Raw genomic sequence first — 14,089 nt, forward strand, 5'->3', positions numbered from 1 at the left:
TATATATACATAGTAATTTTTCCTAAGGAGCTTGCCAAACACATGCTGTCACAGAATGGAAAGTGTGAGAGGTTTTGCAAAAAGAATATCAAGTTTTGTGTGAGTGCTCTGATAACTGAGATAAAAGATGTATGACGCAGAAGAAAAGAAGTCTGTAGGTAGTTGCAGCATTTTTTCTTTTTAAAGAAAAAATGTATTGAGAAAAATATTTTGATAAATTAAATTTCTTGGTGGTACCTTTCCCTGGGGAAAAGGATGGCAACATTTACATAGTGTGCAAAAATAGATACTTGGTGCTAAGTTAACTGTAAAAGATTCTAAGGGGTCGGAGAAATGATTCAGCAACTAAGAACACATTCTTCTTGCCCAGAGGACAGGAGTTGGTTCCTGGCACTCATGTGCCAGGTCACAGCCATCTGTCACTCCAGTTTCAGTGGGTCTGTTGCCCTCTTCTAGCCTCCAAAGCACTGCATGCACTTAGTGTGCAGAAATATCCTTCAGGAAAAACACCCAGACACATAAAACAATAAAATACTAAAAAATCCAAATATTCATCCTCAGAATGAATAAAACATACACAAATATTAACAATAAAATATGTTATAAGATGATTTGAATAGAAACTGGATTGGAGTAGTTTCTGTATACCCCTTCTGCTCTATGTATAAACACAAGAGATGTGACAGCATTTGTGGTGGCAGATCATAGGTGGTGTGCTTGAGAAGACAGAATGTCTCATCAACTAGGATATAAAAAATTACTCATCTACAGAGCATGACTCTGCTTAACAGCTAATAGCTATCTTAGCTCCACTCTAATTATCAAAAAAGATGTGGTGTTTAGCAAATACATCTTGAATATTTTTCCTTAATAAATGTACTTCCAACAGGGCCAGTCTGTAATCAATAAACACTTACATCTCCAGCCTGGGCTCAACACAGCCACCCTCCTCAGTCTGTGTTCAGAGCACCCTCCTGTACAGAGCAGCCTCTGTTCAAGCCAGCTCCCATCTTCTGCTGCACACCGTGCATCTTAGGCCGAGCACTTCCTGTACACTGAAACTATGCTCTTGGAAGTTGTGTGGACAACCTATCTAATGATTATATATTCATTTTCCCCTTCACTAGTTCCCATTTTTCATGTGATCAGAATCTACACAACCCAAAGCAACTCCCCATCTGTTTATGATAAATAGTGATCATCAGCACAGTTCATGTCCAGATGTCAAAGCAGCAGGAACAACTCATTCTTCAAACACCCGCTATGATAGTAACCATATCTGCACAGAGAAGGCCGCTATGATAGTACCCATATCTGCACAGAGAAGGCTGCTATGATAGTACCCATATCTGCACAGAGAAGGCCACTCTGATAGTAACCATATCTGCACAGAGAAGGCTGCTATGATAGTACCCATATCTGCACAGAGAAGGCCGCTATGATAGTACCCATATCTGCACAGAGAAGGCTGCTATGATAGTACCCATATCTGCACAGAGAAGGCCACTCTGATAGTACCCATATCTGCACAGAGAAGGCCGCTATGATAGTACCCATATCTGCACAGAGAAGGCCGCTATGATAGTACCCATATCTGCACAGAGAAGGCCACTATGATAGTACCCATAACTGCACAGAGAAGGCTGCTATGATAGTACCCATATCTGCACAGAGAAGGCCACTCTGATAGTACCCATATCTGCACAGAGAAGGCCGCTATGATAGTACCCATATCTGCACAGAGAAGGCCGCTATGATAGTACCCATATCTGCACAGAGAAGGTACCTTCCACTGAGGACACACAGACTTCTAAACACCTGAACAGAGATTTGCAAGCCTCGAGACTCTGATGGGCATTGCTGATTGACTCAAGTTAGTGATCCAAGAATTTGTTCCACACCACTGCAGCACACATGGTTTCATACCAGGAGATGTTGTGGTGCCTTAAAGTTCTGCCATCTCTGCCTGATCGTATGCCATTCACAGAAGTTAATTTACATTTACATTTACATTTACAAGAAGACCCACACAGAATAGTTGAGAAGTGACTGTGGGTTTCCATCTGGGTCTTATAGTCTCAACATTTCACACCTGAGAAGTACATATATGGTGGCTCTTTTAGATTCTGAAATTTAAATTAAATATTGATGTTTTCAAATGTAGTCTTTGCATATAAGTATCAACTCTATCAACATAATGGATTTTAAATAATTTGTATTCATTAAAGAAGAACTCAAAAAGTTTTCAAATGCTGATTAAACTCATGTTCTCTGACAATAAATAAGAATATTGTTTTTAAAACATTTTAACTTTTTATTTAATGCCTTAGTTAAATTTTATATATATATATATATATATATATATATATTAGTTTATTATCTTCTAAAAGATTTATAAGAGAGTAAATTAAAGCTACTTTAAATTTTCTTTAAATTAAAATTCTTAACAAAATATAGTTTGTTGTTTTATCTGAAAACATCTTTGTTGTAAAGATGATCATTCTCAGAATATGTCTTATTTTCTAGCAACTTTAGCCACAACTGTAGTTGCTGTATATTTTAAAATGCATGAGTAAGGCTTATATTTATTTTAGGGTGTTTTTCTACTCTTCTCTGAGCTAACTGAAATTGACTTTAGTGAATATTTAAATTAAACTTAGATATCTACATGAAAGTACCATGTGTGAATTTAAAGAAGTTCATTGTAAAAGTACACAAAAAGTACACCTGAATTTATTTTATTATTGAAAGGGGAAAATTTAAAAGATGATGTTTTCAATAGGATTCAGCTCACGTTAAAGTTAGTGTTTTTTAATGACTCACTTTTAGTGATGTGTATGTGTGTATGTCTGTATGGTAGTATGTACACCTGGGCGCAGCGCCTGTTAGAGACTAGAAGAGGGTACTAGGTTCCCTGGAGCTGGAGTTACAGATGGTTATAAGCCATCTGATATGGGTGCAACACCAGTCCTGTAAAAGAGCAGGAGGTTTTCTTAACCATTGAGTGATCTTACCAGTCCCTGGAGTAGAAATTCCAAAAATTAGCTATGTGGGTTTAAAACTCCTACAGTGCATGGTGTTCTTGCTAGTCCAGCCTAGGTTTTCTATCCTTGCTTCCCTGTCTCTTGTCTTTAGGAAGTATGGTTAGCAGTTTATAACTCACTAATAACTAATATGTTGCCAGGATCTACATCTCACCCCCACAGACTGTAAGACATATGGGCCTATTTACATAAATATGTCACTTTTAGCATTATTCTAAAAGAAATATTCAAACAAGAAAGAGAATAATGAAATCAAACAGTACTTATACTTTTAGTATATGAGAAAATCCCATATTCTCTACAAAAACAAAATAAATGGAAGGAGTGGTATATGACTTTCTTGTAGGAAAACAATAAAACGTTAAGCCAGTAGGTTTTATTTAAATCTGAACTGGACAGAGATGGCATTTTAATAAAGGAAAAGTAAACCACACTTCTAAGAAGAGGCATCCTTTATCCAGTAGGAAAGCGAGTTGGCGGGTAGGGAGAGATGTGTTTCTAGCCAAGCATCAATGGTGTGAAGTTCAGCACAAACTTACATTAACACAGTCCAGCCTGTGTCTCTCTCCTACCGCACTGTGAACTTATTTTTGGTTCCTCTTGTAACTTGTTTGGTGTAACTTGTTTATTTTCATGATCTCCCCTGAGAATTCAGGAGTGTTCTGAAAATGAGCTCTGTGTTCAGCCTTGTCAGGAGACAACTGATGCTGTTTACAAAGGAAAACTATCATGTGTGTGATTCTGTGATGCTCAGAAATGGGTCTGTGGTGCCACAGGCCTGACTCAGATTTATAATGTCAGACTCAAACCACTGTGGCTTCAGAATCAAGCCACAAGAACAAAAACGAGTTAAACAAAGACTTAAGATGTGTGTCAAGCAAAGTTGCTGTGATGTAAGCTCCGTCTGTGGTCAGCTTTGTCTCACTATGGGGACAAAACATCCATGCATTGCAAGATACACAAAGTGCTCATTAGTGGAACATAAACAGCTCCGCGGAGTGCTGGCCTAGCAGGCAGAGGGCTCTCAGTTCAATCCCTAGTACTAAAAAAGCAACTGAAGGTTGGAGGAGTATCTCAGGTGGCAAAGTGCTGGCTGACAATCTCTAGGGGCCCAAGTTCAGATCAGTAAGGCGTGCTTAAAAACCTTGGCTTGATGGTGTGTCTGTAATCTCAGAGTTGGGGACAGCAAAGCATGCAGATTCACAGAGCTGGTTAACCAGCCAGCTTGGTCAGTCAATGTCCTCCATGCTCAATGACAGTCTCTCAAAACCTATGGTAGACAGTCATTGGGGAAAATGCCCAGTGTTGACCTGTGGCCTATATATGCATATGGATCAACATATTCATGCTTATACACACATTCTCACTCTCTCACACTACTAATTAAGACCCTAATTTTGATAAGTGGAAATTAACTAAAAACCACACTCTACTTGTTAGAATTGGGAAATTAGTGATTTTCTAATAGGTCTAATAAAATATCAATTTAAATTTACAGAACAACTTTTCAAATTTATATGAAAGTAAACAATGAAACAAGACAGGGTTTAGACACTGCATTTGGCTATCAGGTTATCAAATGCTATACAGCCCAATACAAACTGAATACAGAAGCAGAAGACCTAGCAGGTCAATGGCATTGTCTATCGCCTCTCAGGCAGGAAACTCACTTCCATATTAGTCAGTTTTCCTGTTCCTGGGTCAAAATATCAACTTAAAGAGGGGAAGGCTTATTTTGACTCACAGTTTGTGGGAGTCACGGTAGCAGGTGCAGGGGCTACAAATCATATCGCATCCACAGCTAGGAAGCAGAGAGGTGATTTCTGGTGCATGGGGTAGTTTCCCTTCTGGATTAGTCCTGGGCTCCAGCCCACTTTAGGATGGATATTTCCATCATAGTGAATTGGATCTGGAAACCCTTTAACCAACATGCCCAAAATTGACGTGTTCATCTCAAACTTCTCAGGAGACCTCTCATGATACATGCATCTTTCCTTCATGTAGGGTTATCATGATTCTGAACCAAGGAAACACCCTTTTCAGGCAGTTGTCTTCTTTCTTATCTGCTATTCTCCATCCACTGCCTGCCTGGCCCAATACTGATCCATCTGATTTAACAAGATATACATGAGCAACATTTATATGATGAAATTATGCAGCACATTATTCTTTCAGAAAAAGACAGTGTGTATGGACTGTGCTAGAGGACAAATGAAAAAATGAATGAATTCAAAATTCCTACTCTGCTTTACACAGGCATGGGATGAGGTCAAGGTCAGAGATTTTGTTGTGTTTTGTTTTGTTTTGCTTTGTTTTGTTTAAGAGGTAAAGGAGTAGCTTGACAAGACCATTCACACTAATCCTCCATTTCAAATGTTTGAATCAATGAAACTCTTATAATGAAAAGAATGTTGTGTAAGTTTGAACTCTATTCCCAATTGTCAATGTGAAGGTGTGAATCTCAAAACACAAATAACATCAGGGAAATAACTCAAATGTTCTCACCAAGAAACTCCCTTGAAAAGGGGTCTCTCTCCAAGATGGTTACATAAATGATACAAATTGCATATGTCTCTATGACAGCACATCTGCATAAGAGACAGAACCTGTCTGAGAAATGATCTCAGTGTCCTGTTGTTGAGTAGGTAGGTTTCTATGTCTCTGCTCTGTGACTTGGTACTAACGGATGTAGTCTTTTTATGTGGCTACAGTGGCTGTGGTTGTCATATTTACATTTAAGACTTCTTAACAAGTTTGATACATTTTAGGAAAAATGTGTGAATCTTCAGTCAACTACTGTGAATGCAATCCCTGCTTCAATGGTGGTTCCTGTCAGAGTGGTGTGGAATCATATTACTGCCACTGTCCATTTGGTGAGTAGAATGTATCCATTGCTATATTAGTCTAGAGACTGTGGCATATGGCTAGAGTGCTGGCCTAGTATGCATAAAACCGTGGGTTGAATTGTTGGAACCTCATGGTGGTACATTCTTACAATTCTAGCATGCAACAGAGGAGACAGGAGATATGTTCAATGCATAAGAGAATATTAATCATGTTGTACCAGTAGATTAAGTAAAATGAAATATTTAATGATGACTGTTTAAAGGTTAATTGTGGAAATGCTACCGAGTACATCACTGTAATTATTGTTAGAATAAAATGCCTCAACATAATAACCTTATGGATACCTTCTTTCAGCCTAGAACTTAGTAATTAAAATACCATCCAAGTACATTCAATTATTCCTCAAATGTCTAAGAAGAGTCGAAGTATTTTTGCTTGTTTCTCTATTTTATGTTAATCCAACTATTTTTAAAGTAGATGATTTTGGAACCAAAATGTATATTATGCCTTTATAGATAATTCCCAGCAGCTAATAAGAATGCTACCACTGTGTTCTCTTGGGAATGGATATTAGACCCTCACATGGCATTTACTGATTTCTTCCAGTTGACCCCCCCCCAAAGTCACCCAGAACTAGGTCAGCAAGCAACTGTGATTCATTCAGTGATTTAAGGCTTCTTTGCTGTGCATCAGGAGCTGGCTTCCATTTGCAGGGTTGTGTCTCTCTCTAGCAAGAATGAAGCTGTTTTCTCGCCTTTCCTTCTTTGTTCCCATAGGCCTGAGATCTTCAGGTCTCCTGGCTGTCCAGAGGAACTGGGTTACTAGTATCCAGTGACGTGTCTGTCGTGCCAGTCACAGAAGAAAACTCAGCACCTGAATTCAGTTTTCTTTTTCCAACTAAGCATACCACTGAACTAGTGTTAGAGATGGGATGTAAAAATGTAAGCAGGGGACCATTTAGATGCCTCCCTGGGTACAATTGCTTCAATCTCTGGATCTGTAGTAGAGAGAGAACAGTAGACTCCTCAGTGTTGTTCTCTGTCTTCCACATACATATATGATCCAAATCTCTCTCTCTCTCTCTCTCTCTCTCTCTCTCTCTCTCTCACACACACACACACACACACCAATAATAATTATAATAAAACATAATTATGAAAACTCAGTTTTACTGATATTTCTGAGACTCAGAACTTAGGGTATTTGTTCAAAATAAGGAAAAGTTTGGCATAGACTGTCCATGATGATTTGACAAAAGAGCAAGTGGAACCTGTGGACATTGCTGGTATCATGCCAATATCACATTTTTCAAGGGTCTCATCAAAATGTTCATGAAGCAAAAAGGTTGTCAGTATGAAAACATCCATTTCCTCAGAACTCCTACAAGGCCATTTTATTGGTATCCCACAGTCGGGCTTCATAATTTAACCTGCATTTTGGAATGAAAGAAACGTAAATTGGAATAGAAAGTGGAAAATAATTTTTAAGTGACTGACAGAGTGTTTATGATGTTAGCATTCCTTGCCATTTCAATCACAAATATACATACTTAGGACAATTAATGCCAAACATTTAGATAGTTTTCCATATGGTGGTGATATAAAGCCCACTGTTTTGGGGAAAGAACAGGAGGTGTACCTTGGGACCCAAATGGATCTTCCTCACCCGCAGACATCCCTGGGAGAAAGAAAGCATACTACAAATTACAGTAGACACGAGGCTGTGGCTGGCAGTCCAGATCCTACCTAATTCCTTCCAAAGGCAAAAACCCAAAAGCATTGTTGAAATGTAGACACTGTCAGCTGACCATAGAAGCATTTAGAAAGAAAAACAAAATAAAAAGCCTTGGAATTTCAATACATCATTCCAATCAGCACAGACTGAATTAGAAGGAAAAGTATTTTGCCTTCTTAAGTTGAATGTGGGTGACACATACAGAAAGAAGTGGCAGATGGAAATGCCTCAAGCAAAGACCCGAGGTGGAGACGTACAGGGTGGTAAGACACACACCCCTAACACTAGTTTCCTTAGGGGTTTGAAGCTGGAAAAACTGTTCCATTCACAGTCTCATTCACCAAAATTCATTTTTTAGATTTTAATTCATTTTTAGATTCATAGACATATAGGTAGATAGGTGATAGGTATGTAGATGATAAGTAGAAGATAGATAATAGATAAATAGATGAAAGGTATATAATAGATAGATAGATAGATAGATAGATAGATAGATAGATAGATAGATAGACAGATAGATAGATGACAGATTGTGTTTTAGAAAAAATAGCTTGACTGAGGTTTTATAAGATGATCTGGCCTTTGAGACTTTAGCTCTTGTAATTTTGTTATTTTGTATTGCATATTGGATATGTATATATACACACAAATATGTAATCACTAAATAATCTTCTAACAAGAGAGATTGGGGTACATATCTTTAAAGTAGATATATAGTTTCTCTTGGTCTCTTTATCTAAATTATTTCACATATACATTTGGAAGAGAAATTTTAAAGACTTATTAAATTTCATTTTTATATTTTAATATGAGAGATATCCTTCTCACAGAAATCGTAAAAAACTCTTCAAGAAAAATCTATATACACATTTTTATATTTGAAAATACAGTGTGAGTTTGAATACAAATGTGAAGCTTATTGCCTAATAGCTACACACTTCACCTACATTTAAATTTTGTATATCCTTTTGTACATTAGTAATAACGTAACAAGAAAGGGCCAAGAAAAACACACAGTATGCATGATTTACTTTTTCTTTTTCTTTAGTTTCAGTTACTCACAGCATGGAGAAGTAATGGACAATGCAATTTCTAACTAGTGCATGAGCATTATTCTTTATTTGGATAAATAATAAGTGATACAAATTCATAAAATATAAATAATATAGATGCAAGTCAATGGCATATTAAATGTTACCTATACAATACCTATGTGTCATTCTTCTAATTTTTTCTCTTTGGTTTAAGATTTAAACACCTCCTAGTCATTCTACTATTATCCTTGCCTGGACAGCAAATGACAAGATAACCTGTGTAGACCTTACAAACACTTCTAGGCTATTTTATCTCAAATACTGGATATGAAGTATGACACAGTCAAAATAGTTAAGCAAGATCAGTTATCTGGCTTTGAAGTTTTTCTCTATTTCTCATGATTCCATGACCTTGGCTAAACTGTACACTCTCTGTGAAATAGTGGCAGTTACTCCTTGAAGCTGAGGAGCTCCCAGACTCTAACTTCAATGCATTGGAGTAGATACTAAATCTAAACTAAAGAATGAAACCTTTTAAAGGTGAAAATGAACCTTGTCTGTGGCCATGGGTCACTTTCCAGGCATCAGCCATGTCTACCAGTGTCTGTGGGAGAAGCATTTTGCCTAATGTAGCCTCATCAATAAAACTCACTTTCAAGTTGGAAAAAGACAGGACAGACATATGGACAGGCCAAAACAAAGTCACTCTAAATGAAGTCCCTGTGACTCATCCCACAGCAAGTTGAAAATGAGATAGATAAAAACTCAATACAGGGTGGAGAGATGGCTTCATGCTTTAGAGCACTGTCTGCTCTTCCAGAGGGACCACAGTCTGCTTCCCAGCACACAGCTATCTGTAATCTTAGTTCTGGGGCATCCAATGCCCTCTTCTGGTGGGTACCAGAGATAGAGGTGGTACACACACACAAGGGCAGGCAAAAGACCCATTTGCATAACATAAAACAAAATTTAAAACAGTGACTTCTGTGCTAGTGGCCGCAATCTTTTCCTCATTTTGTGACCTTGGAAAATAACAAGTCAAAACAAATGAGTCTACTGTCCTCAATTGAATTAACATAGGTTTTAAGAATTATAACTATGCATCATGGTCTTTGTAGTGGCACATGCTCTTAATTCCAACACTCTGGAAGCAGAGGCAGGAAGATCTCTGTGGGCTCCAGTACAGCCTCGGATACAGAACTCTGTGTTGATAAAATAAAATAAAATAATAAAATAATAAGAAAAGTATTATGATTGAACATTATAGCATAATAACTTTTATAAATATCAGCAAACTAATTTTCAATGTATTTTGGAAAAGAACTCTCTTCAAACATACTCCTTTCCATTGTTTTTAATTTTCAAAATTGAGGCACACTGAGATAAATTCCATAATCCCCAAACAACATCAGGATCTCATCTCTCTCCTATTTTTCTGCATCTTCCTTTTACGATGCTGGAGACAGGGCCAGCTTGCCAATCATGAGCATGGAGCTTCATCTAGTTACAAGAGTGGCAACTTTGGATAGCACTTGAGGAAGGGACGGTGATAATGACATTTTTAACTGAATGATTCATTATTATAACTGAAAATAGTTTGTTAAGAATAACTTAAGAAAGCATTGCTGGGCTTCAGTGTTCTTTCTCTTCCCCTCAGGTGTCTTTGGCAAGCACTGTGAGCTCAACAGTTATGGATTTGAGGAATTGTCATACATGGAGTTTCCCAGTCTGGATCCCAACAACAACTATATTTATGTCAAGTTTGCTACTATCAAAAGTCATGCTTTATTGCTTTATAACTATGACAACCAGACAGGAGAGCGGGCAGAGTTCCTGGCTCTGGAAATTGCTGAAGAAAGACTCAGATTCTCATATAATCTGGGCAGTGGGACATACAAACTGACCACCATGAAGAAGGTGTCTGATGGACAGTTCCACACAGTGATTGCGCGGCGAGCAGGCATGGTGAGGCATCTCTCCTCCCTTCAGCATCTCTCCTCTGCACTGCAGCCCTTCAGCCATCCTTTCTGGGAAGCACGCATTACAGTTCCACATTACAGGATAATATGCAAGTTTATTGTGTGGCCTCAGAGCATTATTTTTCTTTGGCTCATGTTATCTATGGTGAAGTTTCAGGAAAAATGAATGATGAGAAATGAACAGTCAATGTATTAGCAGCTCACACTGCTCAAAGGCTTAAAGGAAACCTAGAGCTGTATTTAAAATGATAATTTATCTGTCTCCAGGATCATTAACCTAACTGATGTGTAATTCATATTACATGTTGAGTGTAAGGACAAAAGGAGTTGAAATTTACAAGCACTTAGAAACAGATAATTTTTACATTGTATTGAATGATTCTTTCTCAGCCTTCTACCTCATTGTGAGACACAGTCACAGTCATCTGCTGAACCCTTATATCCATGGCTGCAGCCAGACCTGGACTATGGTCAAGTTTTGAGTAATGCTTAATGTGAAGAAAATATCTCCGTATTATTTAATTTGGCCACAGTGGGAAGATGTGCCCTTACTTTAGAAAATATGCAGAAACATAAAGCTCCTATTTGGTTTTGATTCTCTTACATTATATATTTCACAACAAAGTTGTTGGAAATTGGCAAAAATATTAGCCTCTAGGCTTTCATCATCAGACAGCCAGACCAGAAATGTCTCAATTTACACTGCTGTTGACAGGAAAAGAAGGCATAGATTGGTTAGAAAATGTAGTGTTATGAGTTTGTGTATATCTTAAGTATTTAAAGAATTCCAAAGATTGAATTGCATGAGTGACTAGGATCTTTATATCTTCTTTTATTTTTATTATCAAGAGTATAAAAAAAAAACAGAAAAATATTTTACAGCTTTAGAATACCCACTACAGATGCCAGCCAGAACTGACCAGGTATTCATTGGTTGTGCATAAGCACTGTCTGTTTTGTGGTCTTTAATTTCAATATTTTGCATAGTTGCTCTGCAGTGTTATGTTCATAGCAACACACAAAGTGCTTCTCTGAAGTGCAATGTTACTTTTGAGGTTGGTGTCTCTTAGTTTTTGAGATAATACCCTAGGGAGTATAAAAAAAGTGGGGCATAAATATCTTGAATTGGATTGGATGGTGTTTTTTTTTTCAAAAAATGCTAATATTTATTATAGTTCACTTGAGAAGAAAGTAAGAAAAATATTCATGCAGCTCACAAGAGTTTTTGGAGATTTTAATAGCTGTTAGATATCTTAAAAGTGAATGAATAGAAAAATAAGTGAACGAATAGTATGTTTTAATATTAGTATTTTAATACTCAGTCGGCAATAGTGATACATGGACTCTATTAATAGTTTCCTAGAAATGAGAGGGTTGCAAGAACTTTTCAGATCTTCCCTTTAAACATCCACATTGCTGGGCATCTCCTAAAATTCATAAGCAGAGTTGACACAATGAAGTCATTTGCATCTACCATGAATATGGCCTTCTATTTAAGACAGGAAACCTGATGTTTACTTCGCTTTCATGCAAGGGAGGTACCCTGAAGAACTTGCTTATGCCCTGTGGTTTTCTGCTGTTTATTAAAATCAGCCCCATGACCCAGAGTCACACATGGGCAGGGCTGTGGTGGGACTTCCTTCAGATGGATGTGCCATGGCATTCGAGGAATCCTTTTACAGGACCAGGAGAAGGACCAAGTTCATCCTGGCTAATGGTGTTAGTTTCACTCTACCTCATGCTATCTAGCACAATGGCTAACACTAAACCTCACACACAAAGCTATTGCCTGAAATATGAAAGCTTTGGCATATGGTGACTTTTACTGATGATTATCGAGAGGTTATCAGTCTCACTGTGAAGAAGAAAATAATGGAGAAACGCAATGTTGTCTCTCCAAACAAGTAGTCTCCTTGGCCATCGCCCATAGGGAAGACCTTGGCTTCTTCAATCAGCTTCTTGGGTCTTCTCTACACCACTGGTGGCTTTTCACTAATCAAGTGGTCTGTCCATACACTGACTACACAGGAAGCTCTGTCTGGAGGGCTGTGGTCCCTTAGCTTACATGACAATGACTGTTGCCTGTGACTGAAACACTGATGAGAGGTTCTGAGCACAGAGCAATGCATCTGTTGACACAGGAGTTTGCTAATGTTATTTGAAATAATAATTCTTAACATCAATCAGGGCATTTACTTGATGTTTGTACATTTTACAGGGAGATGAGGAAGAGGAAACCAGGATAATAGACTGCATGGGAATACTTAAAGTCAATTAAAAAGAAAAAATATTTAAAATATAAACTACCACATATTGTAGTATATGTCACACCTTTATATTTTCTTTGTAAATAAGGTAGATAGAATAAATCTTTGGAAAAAAATTGAAAGATTTATCAGGATCCTGGATTATAGAGTAAATATTTTTTATCAAAATTGTAATCTCATGGAATTGAGATTTTCCAGAAAGAATAAGGGTTCTTAATTATTTCTTGTATAAATGAGGCAGAAGGAGAGGACTATTTCTTAACAGCTTCATCCTTCATATATTTATGTATTAAATATACCAAGAAGATCTGCACTTATGTCTTAATATATGAAGCAAGTTATGTGGTGTGCTAAGTATATATTAAATCATGAAAATCATAGTAATAATTTCACTTATCCCCACGTGAGAGCAGTGCTAGAGGTGTCTACTGGGGAGGCGATGTCATCAGAAAGCCCGTGGTGACCGTTTCCCTCTTGTGCTTACAGGCAGCTTCTTTAACTGTGGACTCCTGCTCAGAGACTCAAGAGCCAGGCTACTGCACTGTCAGTAATGTGGCTGTTTCAGACGACTGGTAAGTAAAATGATAGCTCCGTTCTCATTATCATTGAAATTAAGATTTACAAGAACTTTAAGATTAAGTATTCTCCAGACCTAACATTTCTTCACTTCCTCAAAGAGATATTCATTCTATAAAGTAATGAATGCCAGTGAAATATTATTTTAGTGTTGAGTTTAGAGGTCACAAAGGATAAGGAATGCAGTGTCTGCTGCAGCCACAGCTGTTCATGAAGTGCTTTTATGTTTCCTGAGTTTAGCAAGCCTGTAGGACATGATCACCACTCAATCACACATATTCTCTTCACATTTGCATGGTAATTAATGCATGTTTTCCAGTAGCACTTCAAGCTGAATTGCAGCATTGGTCAATCAAAGGCATAAGGGATTATGTAAGGAGAGACAAGTGGAGATGCATAGTGACTTCCCATCCAGTTTTTATCAATATGCTTTGGGACTCGCCATGGCCTTAGAGAACCGCAGAACTTCTGTGCATTTGGTCTTCTCTATAATGCACATGTTATTTATTTATTTATTTATTTATTTATTTATTTATTGACACCATGGCCATGTGCATCCAACTTGGATAGTTGAAAATATAGTTTTGTAAGCTCCACTGTTTTTTTTT

The 14,089-nt window shown here is 37.5% G+C and overlaps 1 protein-coding gene across 2 annotated transcripts in view; it reads left to right on the forward strand.

Annotated features, from left to right (window-relative positions):
• Positions 1-14,089, forward strand: part of Fat4 (FAT atypical cadherin 4) — a 129,255-nt gene that overhangs the window by 103,033 nt on the left and 12,133 nt on the right. For both annotated transcript variants that reach the window (XM_031376677.1, XM_031376676.1), the window contains exons 11-13: positions 5,813-5,917; positions 10,317-10,624; positions 13,392-13,477. In XM_031376677.1, coding sequence (XP_031232537.1) covers positions 5,813-5,917; positions 10,317-10,624; positions 13,392-13,477 — 499 coding nt within the window. The remainder of the gene's footprint in view (positions 1-5,812; positions 5,918-10,316; positions 10,625-13,391; positions 13,478-14,089) is intronic.

This window comes from Mastomys coucha, unplaced genomic scaffold (genome assembly GCF_008632895.1).
Source record: "Mastomys coucha isolate ucsf_1 unplaced genomic scaffold, UCSF_Mcou_1 pScaffold17, whole genome shotgun sequence".
In the NCBI taxonomy this organism is placed as follows: Eukaryota; Metazoa; Chordata; class Mammalia; order Rodentia; family Muridae; genus Mastomys; species Mastomys coucha.